Source organism: Euprymna scolopes, chromosome 3 (genome assembly GCF_053919585.1).
Source record: "Euprymna scolopes isolate OS-2025 chromosome 3, ASM5391958v1, whole genome shotgun sequence".
Classification (NCBI taxonomy): domain Eukaryota; kingdom Metazoa; phylum Mollusca; class Cephalopoda; order Sepiida; family Sepiolidae; genus Euprymna; species Euprymna scolopes.
In genome coordinates this window covers 195,259,569-195,283,470 of record NC_136484.1, presented here as the reverse complement: position 1 = coordinate 195,283,470, position 23,902 = coordinate 195,259,569, and the positions used below count along the sequence as shown (strand labels likewise).

The following is a 23,902-nucleotide window of genomic DNA, read 5'->3' as shown; positions in this document are numbered from 1 at the left end:
CATATAATTATGTCAATTTTTAAATCTTTTCTGCCCTGATTCATCAGAAGAATAAGAACTCATTGACTTTAAAAACAAAAAAAGAATATGGGCATGATTACATAAATCTGAAAAAATCAGAAAAGTAGTTGCAATTGTGTTTTGTCATATTTACGCCATCTTTTAGTTTAATGTCATTAAAATGAAAAAATAGATGACATCTTGAAATTTGTTTTTGTCATTTATTTGTTTATGCTCTGTAGTTACATAGTTTCATAAATAGAAGGATTGTTATAACTAGAGGATGAAATATAATTAGTATATTTTTCCATAAACATTATATATATATGGAAGAATATAAGAAGAGCAATGCATTGCTATAGCCTTCTTATACTTTTTTCACATTTATTTGCCAACAATGCTTTAAGCATTTCTCTCATATATATATATATATATGTGTGTGTGTTCCAAAAAGATCAGGTAATTACTGTAGGAAATCTCAAGTGTTAGAGCTTCATGAATAGCAAAGCATACATAAGGTTAAAAAGAAAAGAAAAAATCCAGCATAGATTTTGTCCAATCTCATTATAATTTATTTCAACCCGGTGTCAGGCCTCTTCAGATGAAACGAATTAGCCAGTCTGACTTTGGAGTCAGCTACAGGCCTGACCTGAGTTTGTGTTGGATTTTTCTTTTCTTTTTAACCTTATATATATATATATATATATATAGGACAACAAGAGTATGAAATGAAGACACAAAACTATATATTGGTAGATATAGAATGGATCATTTATTTAATAATGGAATACAGGCAAAATTTGGGGGATAGAAGGGACTCTTTATGCCAGGGCATTTCGAAATGCCCTGGCATAAAGAGTCCATGCTACCTAGCACTTTCTCTACTCTTCTGTCTATCTATCTGTCTATCATATATATATATATATATATATATATATATATATATATATATATATATATGCACATATATGTGCATAATTTCAACCCTTTTTAACAGTGATCATCATATGATATTTTCGAAAAAGTTTGAATCATTCTAGAAATTTATTCTTTATTTTAGTTCCACATTATTTACTGACACTTTTTATGGCTTGGGAGTTGCAGCTGAAATTGAAATGCAGCTTTTGGAATTCCTTTATTGCTTCTTGTTTGCCGACAGTACTTACATGTGGGAAATTAAATGTAATGTGAACAAATATCTTGCTGCCCAACTCGCCACTCAGGTGCCTTTTTCTGTAAATCTGTCCCCTAACACAATAACCCTTTATGTTTCCATAGCAATATGCCTTGTTTGGAGCGAATTAAAGTAAAAACATTTTAAAATACACAACAAAGATAAGGATAGTCATATGCTTCGTAGATCAAATAAACATTTCCAACCTTAAAATGATTTGCACATCTTTTCAGTTTTTACGAATGTTTTTAACAATTTTTTGCAAATATTTCCACTTTTGTAGTTCGTTATAGAAATAATAAAGGAAAAATATAAAATAAATATAAAAAAAAAGAACATTATGAGAGTGGATCAATAAGTTTGTTTCTTGTCCAATTATTTCATTCAATATGCGGCATAATCCCATTGACACACCAGTTCTCAGTAGATCACTAAAGTTAAGCAATGTTGAACCTAGCCAGTACCAGATGGGTAACCATCCGTGGAATACCAGGCACTGTATGTAGGAGGATGTCAACACCTCTCTACAAAAATAGCAAAATCCTAACATCGTCATGTTCTCTGCATGGGATATACATTACATGTGACTGGGGACCAAGTGTGAATTTGTTATTCCCTAGAAACTTCCTCCTTCAAAGAAAGCCGGTTCAACCTGCTGGGGTGAATGTCACTGTTTTTTATTTATTTTTTTTTTTTTGTTCTTTTTTAAAATTTTATTTCAGTCAGTTTCAGTGTATTTCAGGTTTTGGAAAATAAAAAGAAAAATATTTAATTATTGTTTTCTCAACCAATTTCATGCATCTCTGTGTGAAAAGCTAAAAATATTTTATATTTCAACTTTAACGTTTTAGAGATACACGTGCTCAAGAACTATCTTTCCCACACGTGTGTGATGAAATAAAGAGAAAAAGATGATGCTGAAGCAACGGTTGGATTGACATAATTTATTCACAGATGAACAGTTTTTGAAGACAAATGTAAATGCTGTTGCAGCTTATGTAGTACAGGATAAAAATCACTACCAGAACAGCAGCAGAAATTCGCCATGAAGTAAACGGACAACAGAAGATATTGTGTTTTGAAAGAAACAGCTTACATTGTAGGCTTGTATATAATGATGTTTTTAAGCCATTTCAGGGTCTTCTTCTTAGTTTATTTTCTCATAGACTTGTATATAATTGTTTTTTTTTTTCATGGGGTATTTCATTTCATCCTCCAGATAATATTGGGTCGTCAGGAGAGAATATGCACTGTTCCGAGGCCTTTTCTACGGTTTGTTCGCGTATCAGCACTCCTCACTGATGCGAGGTACAATTATCTGAACTGCATTTGAATGAACTGCTGAATACAATAAAAATAACATTTAATAATTGTTTCCTGTTATGAGCAACAGCTTTGTGTGTGTCGTTTAAATGTTCAAAGACTCTGTCTAACATATTCATTAAGAAGCGCTCGAAAAGAAAAGGAAAAAAAAAATAATAAAATATAAATATATATGTACATAAATAAATTAAAACAAATAATTTTTAATGAAAAATACATAAATTAATAAAATCATTAAATAAATGAATGAATAAACCTACTCACAGAGATAGCTACACTGTAGACACTTGCTACCATATCATGCGGGATTCCTTTTTACCCTCAGCCACATTGTGTATTGTTGAGTTATCTCTCTGAGATGTTTATTGGCTGCGATTTTTTTTTTTTTTTTTTTTTCGGTGCAGTGTAGTATCAAAACAGATCCTAAAGTCTATGCAATTGCAATCAGAAATGTACATGATAGACAGCATTGAGATTTCTAAAGGTCATGTTAAGATCAACAGCAGGTCAGACTGTGTCCGACAATTTTGAAAGATATGCTAAAATGAGACAATCTTGTTTTGAATTTCAAAGCATGAATAGAACAAGTTTTCTAAACTCTTGTTATGGGAAATCTCATTCTCTAGTTGAGAATAAATCCAAGGGAGATAACTATGAAAATTATTTAGGTGACTCACAAATTATCATTTCTCTATTCCAAATCTTCCAATCTTATTGTTTCAACAAATTTCAAATGATTTAAAGCATCGTCCATTAAAGACCAGCTTCTAGTACACGAGATGCAAATTTTGAACAACTTGTTTTATTCTACTTTCAAATTCCTTTAACAAAGGGAGGCAATTCGACCGTGAAAGTTGTGATTAAAAATGGATATAAAGAAAAATTGAATAAAAATGTAGTTAAAAACAAACTAAACAATAAATCTTTCATCTGCGAATTTAAATCATTTCAAAAGTATCAACAAAATGAATCAGGAGGGATGAATGTCATCTAAATGAATTGATTTTAAAACTATTTAGTGATGTTAACATAATATTTCATCGAGATGAAATACAAATATATATGTGGCAATAAAGAAAGAAATCCCTTTTTACTTTTTTTTAGGAATGAATTACTTTCCTTTGTAAAAAATTATTTATCATTTATATAACCGAAAGATTTATTTAATTCACTAATTCCTATTTTGGTCACGTAAATTATGCTGAGTTGAAAAGAAAGCACACACTATTTTGTGTTCTTTTTTTTCCCATGATCAGGATGTTCACTTTTTCAAGCCGTCCAATACATGCCAGCCTGTAAAATGAGCTGAATACGATGATGATGTAACCTTTTTCTCGCATCAATTTGATGTTTGTGTGAATCTTAGTAGAATAAAACTTCTTCAAGCATACTCAACTTCTATTCATTCCTGACAATTTATTTTATGCAGCAAAAAATAGTGAGCTTGCTTGTCACCATACACACATGGGCGTGTTCAATGGTAGGTAGATAGCCCCAATTAACGCAGCAAGTAGAAAAATCCCACCTTATTCACTGTAGAATTTCCTCGATATCGGAAAGCTTTCTACTTTAATGGTTTCTTTCCTCAATTGCTGGATTTTTGAATTCTCTCCCTTGTTTCCTCCTTCCCTGACTGAACTAACATGCAAAAATTTAAATGTAATACGAACAGACATTCTGTTGCTCGGCTTCCTACATTTTTGTTTTTTTTTTTACATGGAGGTCACCACTTATTAAGGCCCGGAAGCCACTCGGGGATAAGGGTTATTGCGTGTACAGTAATCAATGGGATAGTATCGTAGTAATCATTAGTATTGGAGATTTGATAGAGTGTCTTACTTAAGGGGGCGGTTTGTCAGGAATTTGTTTATGTTGGACTTGAAGACATCCAAGTTGTAGTCAGGCAAACGGAAGAGAGTTCCACAGTCGTGCAGTTCTAAGAAAGAAGCTTTGTTCATGGAATCTACGTTTGGATTTAGGCACAGATAAAGAGTGGGGAAAATTAATGACAGTAGTTTCAGCTAGACGGGTATTTTTCATGAAAGATTGGCGAGGGGGGACCAGAGATTGGAGTTCAGACGAACACCTGCCATGGAAATAAAGATAAAACAAAGACAGGCTCGCAACGTCTCTTCTGTGGGAAAGAGGTTGCAGGGTAGAGAAAATGGCATCCCCCACTAAGCCACAAAGTCTATTTTGTACTCTGTCAAGGCAGGATAGGCTGTTTTATAGCAGCTCCTTCCCAGATGTGGCAGCAGTACTCCATCCTTGGGCGTACTTGGTTTTTATACAGATAGAGAATTGCATCAGTAGTGAGATATCTTCTGGAGCAGTAGAAGGATCCTACCATTTTCCCAGCGTCCTTGGCAACATACCTAATGTACGTGTTTCATTTCAGATCAGGAGTAAAGGTCAAACCCAGAAGATTGTCAAAACAGGGGCCCCATAGGCATGTCCTCAAATAGTAGCACCTTACTGCTCAATAGCAATATGTCTTGTTTAGGATGAATAAGAGAAAAAACAAACAAAAGAAAAATCTGATGCTAATAATCATAATGATTAATTTTAAAACTTAAAAAAGTAAAACGATGAAAACTATTGTTATTTTGTCAGTTCTAAGAAAACGAATTGGGGGAAAATCTTGCTATTTACCTTAATTACAAATTTTTATATCATTGTGCGAAAATTTAATCCAGTTGAACATTTTAACTAGATTTGTTATCTTTACATTAAGTGGTAAATACTCAACATCTTGTCTGATTACAAAATACGTATTAATTTATGGATTTCATCTTTTGTGTCATTTTTTTTCTTATGGTTTTAATATGATAATTTCAAACAATCTTTGAAGAACACTGAGATCAAGTTAAGAATATTCCAAATACTTATGTACATCTTTAATTTATACTAGATCACATGTGACCTGTTTTTATGTGTTATTAAATGTATAATTTTTTAATAATTATGTTTATTCAAAGGAACTATTTGAAAATGAATAATTTTATAAGATGTTATAAAGAATGGATGGTAGTTTTTGGCAATTTTGGACGTAAGGGCTACTTTTTGCGATCCTGTCTACAGTGGTTTATGTAAGGAGTCGAGCAGTGAAAAGTTTGTTTAAATTTTTACACATTGTCAGGAAAATGGGAAAAAGGAAGGGAATTCTAAAGTCTAGCTGTCTAAGGGATGAAGCTATAAGAGTAAAAGGCTTTCCTGCATCTAGAAACTTCAGCAGTGTAGGGGTGGGATTTTGCTGCTTGATGTGACAAGGGGGCATAAGTGCTCAGAGTTCATCAGAGCGCATTCTATCAAAATACTTGTAAAACAAGTACAGGTATGTAACATTGTGGCAATGGAACAGAGGTTGTAGCGTATTTGATAGTGCGAGACCTACTAGACTTGAAATTCTTTTTTTGGACCCTGTCAAAGAGGGAGAGACTAATGTTAGATGTACCAGCTCAGATATGGCAAAATATGGACAAAAGGAGGCTTTGTAAAGCTACAGGATACTGTCAGGTGTGAGTAGTTTTCTAGCATGGTAGAGGGAATCCACCTTCCTTGCAAATAAGCAAACAAAATGTGACAACCTATCATAAATTCTTACAATTTGTTTCAATAAAAGAACAATTTAAAAAATTTTTCCCTTGTGTCCCCTCAATGTAAATACCTCTGACAAACTCGACATGCAGCCAAGTCCCACCCCTACACAGTAGAGATCCCTAGGTCTAAGAAAGCTTTCTACTCTAATAGTTTCTTCCCCAGAATTGCTAGACCTTGGAACTCCCTTCCGGGTTCATGTTTTCTCAACTGTATTGACATGCAGAAGTTCAAGTGCAATGTGAGTAGACATCTTGCTGCTCGACTCCCTACATAGTATTCCTGCAACTACTGTCCCTGATAGTAGCTCTCCACATCAAAGTGGCACTGCGCCTTGTTTGAGGTGAAATGGAATAAAAAAAAAATTATTTAATTTTTGGAGTTACATATTTCACAATATTCTTGTCTGTATTAAATGACACATGCTACTATTTATACATTATCTATTGCATACATTTGTGAGTTGATTCACTCTTCCAATGATTATGAAGTAGTGCATCATATGCGTAATGGATACTAACTCAGGTTATGGAAGTGCAACCTTTCCATTTTACTTGTACCGTTTAGTAAGTGTATGAACACACAATTCTTCTGCAGTATTAGTAATATGATTTATTGGGTTCAATTAATTGTGTACAAAGAAATGTATGAAATAGATGTTGTGTATTGGCTTTAAATGATTACAAATGGGTTTCAGTAACATACACCTTAGGAGGATGGGGTGCCGCATTTTGAAAACAAAATAATAATTTTGCTCATTAAAAAAATAATCATAACTAAAATCGAAAGATTTTAAGACTAATAAGAAAAATATAAAAACAAAAAAAAAAAAAACGTCCAAATAAAAACTGATTTTTTTCCTGTGCTGATTACAGTTTAATCCTTGTGGCCATGTCACTAGTAAGGGTGCTGGAGGTAAACGTTTTGTCTGGGCTGACGTTATCCGCCTAATAGTCAGGGACCCGAACCTTGGATTAACCACTAAGGAGGCTGTCCTATCAGCAGGCGCAAAGTACTGGGACTGCTGTATTGCCATTTGGTGAGTGGATCTGGACCATGCAGTAGTCTCTGGTGGGGCCTCTCGATGCCATACTAGTGGGTAATTGTTACGGCTTTACCTTTTCGTGTGCTACAAAAAAAAAAAAAAAAAATTTCCTATCTTTTTCTCTCTTACTTTCTCTCTTTGTACTGCTCTAACCAAGTATGCTGACCTGTTCCAAAAATCCCAAAACCTCAACATGAAATATCTCCAGAAAAAAAACTCAAATAAACCTAGAACCCCATCTTCCAACGTAGACCCCTACTACCAGGTCTCCTTCTCCAACATCAGGGGTCTACGTTCCAACCTTCCAGAGGTTAAAACCCAATTACAGGAGACGAAACCGAACATATTATTTCTAAGTGTAACTGGAATAGGGCTGGCCACTTCCCTAGATGAGTTCATAATTAACGGATACTCTAACTTAACAACTAAATCTGACCCCCAAGATCGCCATGGGCATGGAATATGTACCTACATTAAAGATGGCTTCCCGTGTGGCAGGGATATCTCTAGAGAAGATCCTAATTTACCCTATTTACCTGGATTTATATTTGCCCTCTATCGGCCCCACAACAGCTATTACTATCTTTACAGTTACTATCTTTAAGAGCATATCTGAGAAAATAGACCACATCCTGTCTGCACATCCCTCGGCTAACATCCACATCTGTGGTGACTTCAACGTCCATAACATCGAATGGCTGACCCATTCAAATAAGACAGATGATGAGGGGAGGTTTTGTCATGATTTTGCCATTGCTTATGACCTCACTCAGATTGTTTGCGAACCCACCTGTGGGCCCGATACACCCGATCAATACGCAAGCCTCCTAGACCTTTTTCTTTCAACTTCCCCTGAGCTATGTTCATGTTCCGTTCATTCTCCTCTAGGATCCTCCGACCACTCCATTGTATCAGTTAAGATAAAAACGAAATGTAATAAGTCCCCAGACGTACCCCTCCACTGTACTGTATACCGATACTCTATGGCTAACTGGGATAGCTTCCGTACATTCATATCTGATTTACCTCTGCACTCCATGTTTAAAAAGGAAGTGTCCTCTATAGTATCAGATTCGACCAAATGGTTAATTGTAGGCATAGACCAATTCATACCATCTAAAAAATTCAAACAAAAACCTAACAGCCAGCCAGCCATGGTTCTCCCCAGAATGTGCTGCTGCTATCGTGCACAAAAATCACTTTTTACATAGCTACCAACATAATAGATGCACTGAGACTAAAGCTGCTTTCAGGACAGCAAGCAACCAAAACCAGCAAGTAAAAGAGTAATAAAAAATGCAAGCGAGCTATATGCCCAGTCTGTTAAATCCAAGGTAGCTGATCAGCGTCTTGGTTCCCACCAGTTTTGGCAAATAACAAATAGGATCCTGAACAGAAGTGTGCGTTCTATCCCAACCATTATCAATGGACCAGAGGTCATCTCGTCAGCATCAGACAAGGCTAAACTATTTTCAAAGAACTTTGCAGCTAATTCTACCCTATGCGACGAAGGCCATCAACTCCCCATATTTCCTCCTATAACACAGAACACGCTAGGTAACATACAAATATTCGTGCATGAGGTCGCCAAGCTAATCAAGAACCTTGATTCTAGTAAATCAACTGGCCCTGACGGCATCCCAATTATAGTGTTAAAAAAGCTTCAACCAGAACTTGCTCCCATACTTACGAAACTGTTTAAGCGCTGCCTTAAGGAGAAGTGCTTTCCGACTCCCTGGAAGACCTGATCAGTTTGCCCTGTATTTAAGAATTCAGGTGATAAGTCATCTCCCTCTCAGTACAGACCAATAAGTCTCCTGTGTGTTATGAGTAAGTTGCTGGAATCCATATTAAATAGTCAACCACCTCAGCAGAAACAACCTTCTTAGTGACACACAATATAGTTTCCGCTCTGCAAGATCTACCACAGATTTTCTGACGGTTATATCTCACAGGATTAGTGAATCTCTTGACAAAGGCTTCCTTTCTAGGGCAATTGCTCTTGACATATCAAAGGCCTTCGACAAGGTATGGCATAAGGGTCTACTTCACAAGATTTCCAGCTACGGTATAACTGGAAATGTTTTCTCAATCATTAAATCATTTCTCTCCAATAGGCTCATAAAAGTAGTGGTTGATGGACAAAAATCAGAGGCCTGCAGTTTTAATGCTGGAGTACCTCAGGGGTCAATCCTGGGCCCAACTCTCTTCCTGATCTACATCAATGACCTCCCTAAACACATACTTAAATCATTCGTTGACATCTATGTTGATGACACGAGCATCTACGGCAACACATCAAAGGCTGTAAATGACAAAGTTCTCTCTGATTCTCTCTCCTCTGATCTCGAGCGCGTGGTTCAGTGGGGGAAGATGTGGCTGGTTACCTTTAATGCATCTAAAACCAAGCTCTTATCCTTACATTATCAACGCTCTGATCCCCATCTGGCATCAATTGTGATGGATGGCTCTCGTCTGGGAGAGGCCATGTGTTTTGAAAAACATCTAGGTTTGACCTTTACTCCTGATCTGAAATGGAACACGTACATCAAGTCTGTTGCCAAGGTCGCTGGAAAGATGGTGGGATCCTTCTACCGCTCCAGAAGATATCTCACTACTGATGCAATTCTCTATCTATATAAAAGCCAAGTACGTCCAAGGATGGAATACTGTTGCCATATCTGGGCAGGAGCTGCAAAAAACAGCCTATCCTGCCGTGACAGAGTACAAAATAGACTTCGTTGCTTAGTGGGGGATGCCCTTTTCTCTATCTTGCAACCTCTCTCCCACAGAAGAGATGTTGCGAGCCTATCCTTGTTTTATCGTTATTTCCATGGCAGATGCATGTCTGAACTCCAATCTCTGGTCCCCCCTCGCCAATCTTTCATGAAAAACACCCGTCTAGCTGAATCCACTATGAAAAATTTCCCCCACTCTTTATCTGTGCCTAAATCAAAACGTGGATTCCATGAACAAAGCTTCTTTCTTAGAACTACACGCCTGTGGAACTCTGTTCCGTCTGCCTGCTTCCCACCTAACTACAACTTGGATGTTTTCAAGTCCAACGTTAACAAATTCCTAATGAACTGCCTCCTTAAGTAAACACTTCATCAAATCTCCACACTAACGTAATGTACTTGCAATAACCCTTATCCCTGAGTGGCTTCCGGGCCTTGATAAGTGGTGACCACTGTGTAAAAAAAAAAAAATCCAAATCTAGACCCAACAGAAATGTTTGTAATTAAATTTGAAAAAAAAACAAATTTGTCTTTTATCAAAAGAATTTGAAAGTTTTTTACCAGTTTTCCGGATTGTTATGTTAAGCAACGATGCAAGATGAAATGAAATGTTGAGTTTGAAACAAATCTGAAATGATGTAGCATTAAACGGATTTTTGGTAAATTATATTGCACATTTTACACCAAAAAATGATGGAAACAAAATTATGCTTCGCCAGTGTTTAGATTACTATTTTTATAAAGTAACGTCTTAATTGACAAAGTTGAAAATAGTTAATAAAATCTGAAAGAAAGAAAACGTCTTAAACTAAAAAGTTTTAAAAAAAGGAAAGAAAAAAACGTATAAATTGATATAGGAAGTAGAAAGAAAGAAAAGCATTTCACTACAGAAATAGATTAACAGTAGGAGTTTATTTGACTGTTTTGTTTTCTTAACTCCCCTAAATACCCAAAATACCAGTTTTGACTAACTTTTGTATGATGCAACAGCTATTAATTCTAAATCATTCTACAAAAAAATGTAAAAGAAGTTACAATACAACATTTTACAATATTGATTTGCACTTTTTTTGTTTCTTCTTCTTCATCGGTTTAACTGATTATCATCTTTCAACTTAGTGATTCCATTTCAGTAAAATAAAATTTGAAATTGAAATTTGTCATTAAATTCTCAAATTTATAAACACTTTTTTTATAATTGAATAAATTATAAATTGATGTCACAACAATCATATTATGAATTATTCTCCTTGAAAAATGGGAATCTTAGATATATTCTACTTTTCTTTCTTTTTTTCTTTTTTTTCTCTTTTTTTTCTCTTTTTTTTCACTTTTCTTATCTTTCTGTTTTTGTTGGGGATGGGGCATCATCCTACCAGATATCAGACATTCATCCACTATTTCAGAAACTCCAATCGAAAGATCTTTTTAGGATTCTAACTATCCTTCTAAGTACAATTGTATGTTTTCTCTTGCACTTAGTTCACTGGGTGTATTCAATTGGTAAATTGTTTTTCATGAGCCCAGTTGCTGTCTATCAAGGCTGTATTTTCCCAGAGGAGCAGGATATATACGTCTTTCAGAAATTAACCCTCAATATACAGCCACTATTGTAAGCACTGGCCAATATCTGATGAGATCCCAAAATTGAAAACTTATTTAAAAAAATTTTTTTTTATTCAATTTTCACCCCAAATACATGTCTAAGGAAATGACACAGTGCCACTTTGGAGAAGGGGACTACTATCGGGGACATAAGTTGCAGGAGTATTATGAAGGGAGATGAGTTGCAGGATGTCTGTTCACATTACACTTGAACTTCTGTATGTCAGTACAGTTGGGAAAGCAGAATCCAGGAAGGAAGTTTCAAAGTCCAACAGTTCTGAGGAAGAAACTATTGGAGTAGAAGTCTTTCTTACATCTCTACTGTGAAGGGGGGGGGATTTAGCTGCTTGTTGGGTTTGTTGGGAGCATTTACGTCGAGGGAGGGCACAAGTGCTTATAGTTCGTCAGAGCTTTCACCATTAAAGTACTTGTAGAACAGGCAAAGGGATGCAACATTTCGTCGATGGGACAGAGGCTGAAGCCTAGATGACAGTTCAGGACTTATCAGGTTGGTGATTCTCTTTTGAACCCTGTCCAGGAGCGAGAGACAAGCAGCAGATGCACCAGCCACAATGGGACAACAGTACTCCATACATGGGCGAATGGTGGCCTTATAGAAGTATAGGATACTTTCAGGCGTAAGTAGTTTTCTAGCACGGTAGAGAAATCCCACCTTCGCAGCAGCCTTGGTAATGCTCTCAATGTATCTATTCCAGTTCCTGTAAATGTTTGGCTGAGGAGTTTAACGGAAGTACTTTCGGGTAATGTATTCTTGGCCATTGCTATTGGTGGTAGAGAAGGTTTCTTGTAGTTATTGAAGTAAACAAGTTTAGTTTTGGCAGCATTGAATGTGACCATCCATTTTTGTCCCCATTCCACTACAGATTGAAGGTCTTCCTCTAGCGTTTGTGCCATTTCCTTAGACACATGTTCATTTGTTTTCCCCTCATGCCTGTTATAGAGAGTGGTGTCATCGGCAAATATACCCATCTCAGAAACAATTTTATCAGGGAGGTCATTTATGAATATCAAGAATAATAAAGATTCAAGGATAGACCCCTGAGGTACTCCTGCATTTATATCATATTGTTTAAATGTACGACCATTCAGGACAATCTGGATTTTTCTCTTACTTAAGAAGGATTTAATTACATTATGTATTCTTCCAGTGATACCATATGATCTAATTTTTCTTAGAAGACCATCGTGCCATACCCTGTCAAAAGCCTTAGATATATTGAGAGCTACCGCTCTACCCTCCCCTGTTTTGTCCAGTGAACAGTATATATGTTCGGAGATTACAGTTAGGATATCTGTTATGGAACAGGCTTGCCTAAATCCATATTGATTATCAGTCAGAAGTTTAACAGCTGTAAGGTGATGGACAAGAGCTTGATTAATTAAGGACTCAAATATTTTGGCAAAAGGTGGGAAAAGGCTAATGAGGCGATAATTTAGTGGGTCAGTTCTTTCGCCAGATTTCTTGAAAACTGGTACCACTGAAGCCGTTTTCCAGCAGTCAAGATTCGTTAAGGCATTTGTTGTAAAGTTTAGAGAGAACTAAAGTAACCTCAGTGGAGCATTTTTAATAGCACAACCTTGATGAGATCGAGTCCACATGCTTTTGAGATGTCTAGGTTTTTTATGATACCATGTACCTGAGAAGGGGTGATTTTCAAATCATCTAGTGTGGCATCTGTCCACAAAGGAAAGTCAGGGAGGGAGTGGTGTGCTGAGTCCAATGTGGAGTTTGAGGCAAATCGACTGGCAAGCAGGTTAGCCTTCTCAGTTGCTGTGCAAACAACCTCATGATTGTTTGAGAGTGGGGCAATCGTTGACTGCCTATTAGTTACTACACTGTTGTAGATTTTCCAAAAATCACGGGTTCGTAATTTAAAAGCCAGTAAAACAAAAACTCCATTGTATTGCATTGTATAGAAGTGACTCCCCAGCAGAACTTTACAGTTGGATATCAATGGCTCATACTCTCTATTTCTTTGTAGCAGAACCTGGATTTGCCATTGCTGAGACCACTCACTGGTCACCAAACAGCTATTATCATTTTTTCTTGATCATAATGGAGTGGCCTTTTACAGAGTTATTAGAAGAGAAAAAGATGAGAGGCAAAGTTAAGGGTGTAGAGACGACAAAATTATCTCCCTTCAAAGTTCTTTCGGGATTTTGAAATTCAGAGTTGTGGGCCATTGGAAGCAGAATCACGTCCCAAAATCTTATGAGAAGATGTGACTTTGTTTCTCGTGAGGTCCAAGAATGATATTAACTTCTTATGTCTTTTTATTGGCTGTTCACTAAACAAAACAGATCTGCAAGATCTTGAATTCGATCGTAGTTGGAAATTCTATATGTTGATTGTAATAAATTAGCCGTGTGTTTCACATGTGGTACAATTATGTTCATTTCATTGTTTACTTTTTGTTAGAATTCATTAAAGAAATTGTACTCTTCAAGAAAATTTAACTTTAGATTATTTTTTTCTACAAGAAAAAATCTATATGAGAGAAACAAACAGAAATATAATAAAAAGTATCCGACGTATACAAACCAATTAAACGTTTGCCTTAAATAATCCATTGAAGTTAATATCCCATAAAACAAACATTTTACTCGTAGGGTTGTGAATTCTGTGATAGAAGCATTGATTGACTTTTAAAATAAAATATGTATGAGATACGTTTGAAAGCTAAATTAAACTTTTGCAGGTGAATACAATCAGAGAAGAAGGAAACAAGGAAGGAATTTGAAAATCTAGCAGGATTTACTACTTGTCCGGTTAGTTGGGAGTATATATGTCAAAGGGAGGTGCAATTTCATTTATTTACACTTGCAGTTATTGCCATTATGTATTATTCTGCAGTTGACTGCAACTGTGACATAAGCCAATAAATTGATTAGACATGGCCATTTATTGATCTCTCAAGTCTTGGAGGAATGAACAGCATATTCACCACCAATCCATTTATCCTATGCCGGCTAAACATGAAAAAGGGGAATTACATGTGGCAGAAAATTAGAGGCGCCATTGACATTACTCATTATCAACACAAACCATATCTGACTATGATTGACTTTGGGCCTGAGCAGTCAGCAATATGGTGAAGAATGAGAACGGAAATGACAGAAGAAGTTAAGAAAATTGTTGAGGAGGAGTTTATGGAAAGGGCATTGGTAGAAGAAGTGCTAGTTGATAATGGTAGGCCCTTTTGCTCAGAAGTTTTTAGAGAGCTATGTGCAAAGGGGAACATGAGGCAATATTTCCGAGCTGCATACTGGCTGAGTAGCAATGGGATTATAGAGAGGCTCCATCGTACTACAAAAGCTGTGGCAACAATAAGTCAAATTTTGCCCCAAAGGCAATATTTTGGTATAATATGACACCAAAGTTTAGCCAAGATAAAATGTCAGTGCCACATTGATCCATTTTCACATATGAATGAAGACATCCATTGGCTGTGACAGAAAAAGTGGAACAGGCAAAAGCAGAAATCGTAGTTACTGAAGAAGTGTGGGTGAAGCCACTCAATCCTTTTTGTACAACATGATGGGGAAGAGGTACTATAACTGATGTACTCTCCAAGAACACGGTGGCAGTAGACGGAATGCCACGTCACATCTTGGACATACAAAGAGTTTCTTTGCTGGCAGGGGAGGAGGTTGAAGAAGTCCTGCAAGAAGAACTGGTGCAACGAAGACGTCCGGCATGGATGGTGGACTATGAGACTGCTTATTGATCTTAAAGGGGGCATGTAATTAAAAGGCATTAAAAAATCAGTACACACCTGTTTCTTGTGCAGTCTCATGCAGACAAAAAGAAAAAAATGGTTGCATTTCCGGTTTTATGCTAATCCAACTGATAGTTTTATGCAAATGAGATGCTGCTGCTTGTAGTATAAAAGCCTGACTTTAGGATTTGGTGACAGAAGGAGCGAATCATGTGAGCAGAGAGTGTGATCTGCCTTTCTTGCTGAGGTCAACAATTGAACTCTGATCGTCTTGGACTTTGGCTCATGATGTCTCGTTTTTCGAAAGGCTGTCACATGAAATCCTGAATGCCTCAGTGTAGAATTCTCTGTAAGCAAAAAAAAACAAAAGCTGTGTTTGCAAGAAAGAAAACAGACGACTGGGTTCTATTCTACTAAAAAATTAATTTCACCCAAATTTACAACTTTTTACACTCCAGTTCTTAGTGCATTTTTAAAGTCTCAAATCTATCTTCTCTTCTTCGTGATGGCACTCAGGCGAAATGGAGAGGAGTGGCGGTGGTCACATCCTCAGGGAGCAATATTATTATCTCGAGATTCTGCGCCAATCTGGAATCTGGTTAGAAAAAAACTTGGGCACTTCGTTTATATAGTAAGTTCAGGCGTGGGGGAGACGATCTCCTCAACCAATCAGAGCATGCCACGTGTTCGGGGATTTCCAATCTTAAATTGCGTGTATACAGTTCAGCCAATATTACCAGTTTTGAAATCTGAGCCCAAAATGATATCCCTTCCCATGACCTCCGAGGTCGACGGCTGTCAGTCAGAACACCTGGCCAGGGGTTCTTCAGGCCAGACGAATGTCACCGCTATTGTTCCAACATTTCCTGTCATTGAATTTTTCCAAATGGCAAAATATATATATATATATATATATATATATATATATATATATATCTGATTCTGACAATGAAATAAAATATATATCTTCTACTTTAAGTCTTTTTGATATCCGCTGTCGTCCAGGATTAATTTAATAATTTTAGCACATTTACTCAGTCTTCCTCAGGTCCCAGGGAAGTCTCAACCTCCCCAATGGGGATCAAATCGCTCCCTCAAGTTGATTACGTCACAAGAGTTGGTTTTTGCAGTTGGAAAAAATTAGCAGAGTGGTGGAATGACTTTTTTTTTATTTTGGACATTGAAGCCAGGAGGAATTTACAAAAACCTCCCTCTTTTGAAACGGGAAGAGGGAGGCGAAATTAATAGTATGTAAATTTTTATTGCTTTACCAAGACATTTTAATCCCTACAAATTTCTTAAAGTTATTTTTTTTTCATTTGCAAAAGCAAAAACAATGTTTAGACTTCATCAGAATTCAAATAAGAAACTTTTATATTTTTTCACTTACAATAGGGATTTTTGTTAAAATGCACCTGACAACATCTTTGTCTTGCAAATTGGCAAATAGAAATAGTACATCTTGTAGGTTGCACAGTAGCAATAATATGTATAATTATTTGACATGTAGCAATAGTGTATGTTGTGAATTTGCCAGTAGCAAAAAAACGTCACCTAGGTCAGCAGCAATAGTACGTCTTAGAAATGTAGGCAAACATTTTAATATAATTTTTATCTTCAAGAAAGTCATTCATCCATTCAATTATTATTCATAAGTAGTCACATCATCTTATGATGAGTCTAATATTTACTTTATATTAATTAAATATTCTTTATATTATTTCCTTCATAGCTTATGGACTTAATTTTTAAATTTAGTTTACATTATTAAACAGCATTTTCAAATGATATTGTGTTTACATTATATTAATAATTCATTATATTTAAACAAGCTGACATTTTCTAACATCATTAGTAAAATCGTCCATAAATTTCACTCACTGAAATCATATTATATTAATCATAAAGAAACTTATGTGAAAATTCTGTTTTTCAATATTTTGGCTGAGAGGAGATTTTTTTCAGCTGAAATTTGAATTCCATCATTTCAAGTCAGCATAAACATGGCTTCCTTCCCATAACAAAACCAACGTGCTTAATATAAATGGACCAGCAAGCAATGCTGCTGCTGATATCACAAAACACAAAAATTCAATATTAAGTTGGCATAGATACAATCACTTATCTCTCAATTTAATATGGTAAAAACTTATAACTTTTTTCTTATGTATATCGTTCATGAATTTTAATCACTTAAATTTGTGAAAACTGTAAGACATTTTTTTTTTTAAGTGACTTCGGGGAAATGCTAGATAAACGTACAGCTAGTTATTTATAAATTTATGCCTTAAACAAAACAAATTCTAAAATATTTGTGATGGGGTTCACAAATAGGGGTAGCAGTTACTTGAGTTGTTCAGTTTTTCCCAGGCAACACTACATATGCAGGTCCCACTAGTTCTGCCTAAATAAAAAAAAAAAAAAGTTTTTACTCAAACATTATAACTTGCTTCAAATATAAATTCTCAATTTTCTTCAGAGGACTGGGAAGTTGAGCAGCAAGATGTTTGTTTATATTACATTTAAAGTTTTGCAGGTCAGTACAATCAGAGAAGGTAACAAGGAAGGGATTTGAAAGTCTTCCATTTCCAAGGGAAGAAAGGCTTTTCAGCATCTAGGGATTTCAATAGAGATGGGATTTTGTTCTTTGTCTGGTTAGTTGGGAGTACGTATGTCGAAGGAAGGTACAAGTACTTTTATTTATTTACACTCGCACTTGTTGCTATTATGCACTTTCTGCAGTTGACTGCAAATGTGACTTGCTACATAAGCCGATTTGTCACAGATTGTCATATCTTGCCTGCTGGTCAACATTTTGCAGGAAAAGACAGAAGCTCTTTGAGGCCTAACATATTGTAGGTATCTACTGCAATTTATCACTGAATAAATTGGTTAGAGATGACCATTTATTGATCTCTCAAGTTTTGAAGGAATGAACTGCATATTCACCAGATTTTGTTGCCAAAGATATGGAAGTCATGAATCACATAATTAAAAAAAGTTCCTCTTTTGAAACGGGAAGAGGGAAGGAACATTAATAGTATTTATTATATTATTATTATTTGTATTGCATTACTCAAGACATTTTAATCCCTAAAAATTAAAGTTTTTTTTGTATTTCATTTGCAAAAACAAAAATAGTGTTTAAACTTCATCAAAATTCAAATAAAAAACTTTTCTATTTTTTTCACTGACAATAGGGATGTGCACATTTGTTTTGCAATAATACGTGTCGTAGATTGACATGTAAAATTAATGTCTCATAGATTTGCAACTAACGATAGTACGCATTGTAGATTGACTATCAGCAATAAGATGTCACAAAGATAGGTCAGTAGCAATCGTACGTCTTAGAAACCGAGGCAAACATTTTAGTGTAATTTTGATTTTTTTTTTTTAAATCTGTCCATTTGTATAATAATAGAATTCCTTTTTTTCTCTTTTAAATCCCATTTTTGGAAATGTAATTCCTCTGCATTTTTGGATAGAAATCAACGTTCGTGTGTGTTATAGATTGACCAGTAGCAATAGTATATGTCCACTTGAAAACCTGTTCATGTTGTAAACCACAACTCGATGTTGAGTAGAATTTAAAATGTTTGATTTATGCCAATTTAATTAGATGATAAAAAACGTTTTATCTTAAACTGATTTGTTTTGTAAACAACAGTTATTATTATATAACCAAAGATTCATGAGTTCCTTTCTGTGTCAGCACCTCCCATTGAATGCCCTCGCACGGCTTTAGTCTTTGTAAATGTCCTTGCAGCTTATGCACCATTCAATTACTGTTTATCATTGTGGAGTAGGAGATACTAGATTTATGACCATGAGTCTTGACCGATAAATTTTGTTTTTGTTTTCTTATCAAAAATGCTACTATTGCTACGAAATTATTCACCTTCTCTGCCTTCACCCTCCTTCCTTCTTGTTCGCCCTTGCATTGAATCAAACACACCATCGTTCACTTTTGACCAGTTTTCATGATTTGATTTATTTAAGTTTAATTTAATCCCAACATCCCCCACCTCCTATGACCCTCTCCATTGAAAACGTGTCTTCTTAAGAGAGAGCAAAAAGTTAAAATTTACTTACAACTCTATCGCTTTTGATTAAGTTCATTTTCTCTGGCTTGCGTGCTTTTCCCAGTACGATGATGTACTGGGAAAATCCAAACTGGAAAAGAAAGAAAAATTTTCGTCAGTATAAGCAAAAAAACAAAACCAAAGAATATTTTATCGATAACGTTGTATGTCGATGTGGATTACCAAATGAAAAATTTTGCATGTTGGATTTGCATTCACGCACCAGAAAAATGGATTCTGTACGGAAGAAACCATCCGTCTTATCGCTAAGTATCTGCCAAGTTTTGTGAGTAAAATCAGTGTTTTTTAACAAAGCCATTTTGAACGTTTCTGAACTTTAAATCGAGGCTAGCAATATTAAAGGTCATATTTTTTTATTATGTATTACATAGTTTACATTAGTGCAAGCTGCAAACTAGGTTACCTCAATAGTAGTAATGGGACGATTCCAAAATGCAGTCTAGATTCCTTCAGTATTAGTGATGGGACGATTCCAAGCTCTTTTGAATGAAATCTTCCAAATATAAGTAGACATAAGATAGTGCAGCCATGACACTACTCAATTTAACAACAAAATGGTCGTAGAGTGCCATCAGATATCACTTATATATAAAGTAAAGGCACTTCTTTTGTTGATGGTAAAGCTTCATAACCAAAAGCTATATAAAGCTATAGCTTCATAACCAAAAGCTATATAAAATAATAGTCTCATAACCAAACACTATATAAAACAATATCCTCATAATCGAAAGTTATATAAAAATATAGCTTTATGACAAGAAGCTATATAAAGAGCTGCTGCATCATTCATTGTATAAATGTCCAGAAACAAAAATATTTCATTTTCAATCACATTTAACGATTGTAAAATTTAGTCTTGTTTAAAGTTTTCTCTGTTAGACTGGAATCATTTGTTACTGATCACTAGGGCTATGACAAGAGAATATTCTTATCATTGTTTTGACTCACTATATTATATATCCGACACAGTTAGACACAGTTAATCAATTGAGAATCACATCATTCTATCTAAAAACATAAGATATTAACTGAATCAAAATAATGAAAAGAATATTCTCTTGTCATAGCCCTACTGATCACTTTTGCATCTTGGTTGCTTATGTCATGAATAAAAAAAAAATTAATTTCCTATTTCCTGAACTTTAAACGCTTTCAGAAGATTGAAAACATTGCTTAACAGAAATGTTAAACTATTTTTTTTTTTATTAGAAATTTTTTAAAAAGTCAAATTTTCTTTAAAATAAATTATTTATTTACCTTAAAAATATGACCAAGTTTCAACTATATGATGTCCTTTTCAAGCATTTTTTAAATCATTTTTCTATCAGAGATATAAAAATCTCACAAGGATGGAAGTCTGTCGAGATGTTGATTAAGGATAGTCTGATAGTCTTTTCTTGTGACAGAGGTGGCTTATCTGACATGATTGATAAAATAATATTGATACTTTTATTTATTTTTGTAAAATTATTTTCACATCAATACTAGATGAAAAACTGTTCTTATTTAATGACATAAGCGGTTTTCAAACTCATCCGTTCAATTATTATTTATAAGTAGTCACATGATAAGTCTAATATTTACTTTTCAAATATTTTGCGTATTATTTCCTTCACAGCAAATAGACTTATTTTTCAATTTAGTTTACATTATTAAACAGCATTTACTTATGAGATTGTGCTTACATTATATAAATAATTCATTATAAAGCTGACATTTTCTGAACTTCATGAGTAAAATCGACTATGAATTTCAATCACTGAAATCATCTATATATTAATACGATAGCATGTGTGTAATTTTCTGTGCCACACTTACATCCGGGTCATTTAATTGTTATGTACTTCCATTTCTTGTCATAAATAATTTTACTAAGAATTCTTCATAAGTTTTGGTTTCGATTATGGCTAATGGCACTTAAGTCATCTATTTTTTTTTATAAATAATTTTATCAAGAATTCTTCATAAGTTTTATTTCGGTTTCGATTATGGCTGAAGGAACTCAAATTATGTATATATACATATATTTTTTCATAAGTTTTTATTTCGGTTTCGATTCAACCTAATGCACCCAAGTCATATGGATATATTTTTTTAATTTTTGAAATCGCAACTTTATAATATCGATAGAACATTAACTCCATGAAATCTGCAAGAATTAAAATATCATATTTAAGCATACTTTACGACCGGGCTTTGCGAGGCATTTGTGCTAGTAATAATAAATACGAAATCTGCATTAATCAAAATATATTAAAGCGTATTTTATGACCGGGCAATGCCGAGCACCCTGCTAATATATATATATATATATATATATATATATATATGCATATAAATATATATATATGCATATAAATATATATATCTTAATTATTATAAAACTTTGTGGAACGTACGGGCTTGCTTACTTGTTTGCTTGCTTGTATCTTTTGTTTTACATGATTGGGCGATTCTATCCTTAAAAAAGTGATGACAACTGAATATATATATGTCTAACTGATCAGCCCAAATGAGGGCAAAACTTGAGTCTTGGACTTCTAATTCGTTGGTTGTCATGGCTGTTGTAGGCTACGATGTTGTTTGACTGTGGAAATAATTATATATATATATATATATATATATATGATATGGACGTGGCTCAGACGCAAAGGAATAAAGATAAAGATGGAGAATTGTATGTTTTGGTTGTGATTCTAGCTGATGGCACCCAATTCATATATATATTCTTTTAGTTTGGATCTTACTATGATATGTTAGAACCAATATAATAATCGATAGAGAATTGCTTCTACAATAATAAATATTGAATCTACATTAATTAAAATATGTTTAAGTGTATCTTACAACAAGGCAACGATCAGGTGGCCAGTTAGTATTGTATTAATCATATACAAACTTTTTGGTTGAGAGGAGATTTTGTTCAGCTGAAATTTTAATTCCATCATTTCAAGTCAGCATAAACATGGCTTCCTTCCCATAACAAAACCAACGTGCTTAATATAAATGGACCAGCAAGCAATGCTGCTGCTGATATCACAAAACACAAAAATTCAATATTAAGTTGGCATAAATACAATCTCTTATCCCTCAATTTAATATGGTAAAAACTTATAACTTTTTTCTTATGTAAATCGTCCATAAATTTGAATCACTTAAATATCTGTGAAAACTGTAAGACATTATTATTATTTTTTTTAAATGACTTTGAGCAAACACCAGATAAACGTACAGCTAGTTATTTATAAATTTATGCCTTAAACAAACAAATTCTAAAATATTTATATGATGGGGTTCAGGAATGGGAGTTGCCATTATTTGAGTTGTTCAGTTTTTCTCAAGCAACGCCAACACACACAGATCCCACCAGTTCTGCCTAAATAACAAAAAGCAAAAAGTTCTGACTCAAACATTATAACTTGCTTCAAATATAAATTCCTAATTTTCTACAGTAAAAAAAAAAAAATTAAAATTTTGGAATACTTAAGATATGGAGTTAGTCATAATGATCTTATTCCTCCATATTTTTTTGGGGGGGGGGATAGATTTAACACATTTAAATGAATAGCCTTTGATTAAATTTAAGAGGCCACTATTTGCCATATGCCAATTGTCCCTTATCGGTCAACTGTCAATTCTGTTGTGCATACAAATCAACTATAACAAAAACATGATAACATTCACGAATAGTGACGTGAATTTAGTGGCCTTAATGTTATCTGTTATTATTATTATCATACGAAAAGTTAATTGACATCTGACATGTCGTTACAAGTTCTTTGTCAAACCTTTTTTCTGACTTGTAACTCTACACTTATCTTTACTTTAAAATTATAACAAAGATTTCTCTGAGTGACAAATCTCTATTCTCTAGAAAAAATGGGAGAGCGTCCTGCATCAATGTTTAAGACGTGTTCTGTCCATCAAAAAATAATCTCCGTATTTCCTTCACTCATCAATGAAAATGGTTTCTGGCCAAATTTTAACAGAAATTAATCACAGGAAAAAAAATGTTTATTGGATAATTCCAGGTTTTTGGAACATATGGCAAATCAAATCTTGTTTGAAGTTCAGATATTAGATCCATTGCTCTTTCTGCTTCTTATAAAATCAGTTCTTTCGCTGTAAACACTTTCTCACACCTAACGCTATTCTCTATCTTTAAACATCTACTATCAGATCATATCGTGAATCTTTGTGACATTTAAGGGTTGCAGAAACGTATCTGTACTTTCATTACTCCACCCTTTTTCTCTGTACGTTTTCTATTTTTTTTTTTTTTACATGGAAGTCACCACTTATCAAGGTCCGGAGGCCACTCGGGAATAAGTGTTATTGCGTGTACAGTAATCAATGGGATAATATTGTAGTAATCGTTAGTATTGGAGATTTATAAAGTGGATTACTTTAGGGGGCGGTTTATCAGGAATTTATTTATGTTGGATTTGAAGATATCCAAGTTGTAGTCCGGCAAACGGAAGAGAGTTCCAAAGGCGTGCACTTCTAAGAAAGAAGCTTTGTTCATAGAATCTACATTGTGATTTAGGTACAGATAAAGAATGGGGAAAATTATT

The 23,902-nt window shown here is 34.6% G+C and overlaps 1 protein-coding gene and 1 long non-coding RNA gene across 5 annotated transcripts in view; one reads left to right on the top strand and one right to left on the bottom strand.

Annotated features, from left to right (window-relative positions):
- LOC145260562 (uncharacterized) overlaps window positions 1-23,902 on the top strand; it is a 131,788-nt gene that overhangs the window by 53,504 nt on the left and 54,382 nt on the right. Inside the window, exon 1 of one of the 4 annotated variants that reach the window (XM_080118825.1) lies at window positions 19,171-19,593. The exons of the other annotated variants lie outside the window; for them this stretch is intronic. Within the exon in view, the coding sequence (XP_079974951.1) occupies window positions 19,376-19,593 (218 nt within the window). The 5' untranslated portion in view covers window positions 19,171-19,375. Of the gene's footprint in view, window positions 1-19,170; window positions 19,594-23,902 lie in introns of those variants that run through there. 4 annotated transcript variants of the gene reach the window in all.
- LOC145260586 (uncharacterized) lies at window positions 980-19,403 on the bottom strand. Its single transcript, XR_013864338.1, has 3 exons — window positions 19,318-19,403; window positions 15,280-15,569; window positions 980-2,515 (listed from the first exon to the last, which is right to left on the bottom strand). It is a non-coding gene; the product is annotated as an uncharacterized LOC145260586 (long non-coding RNA).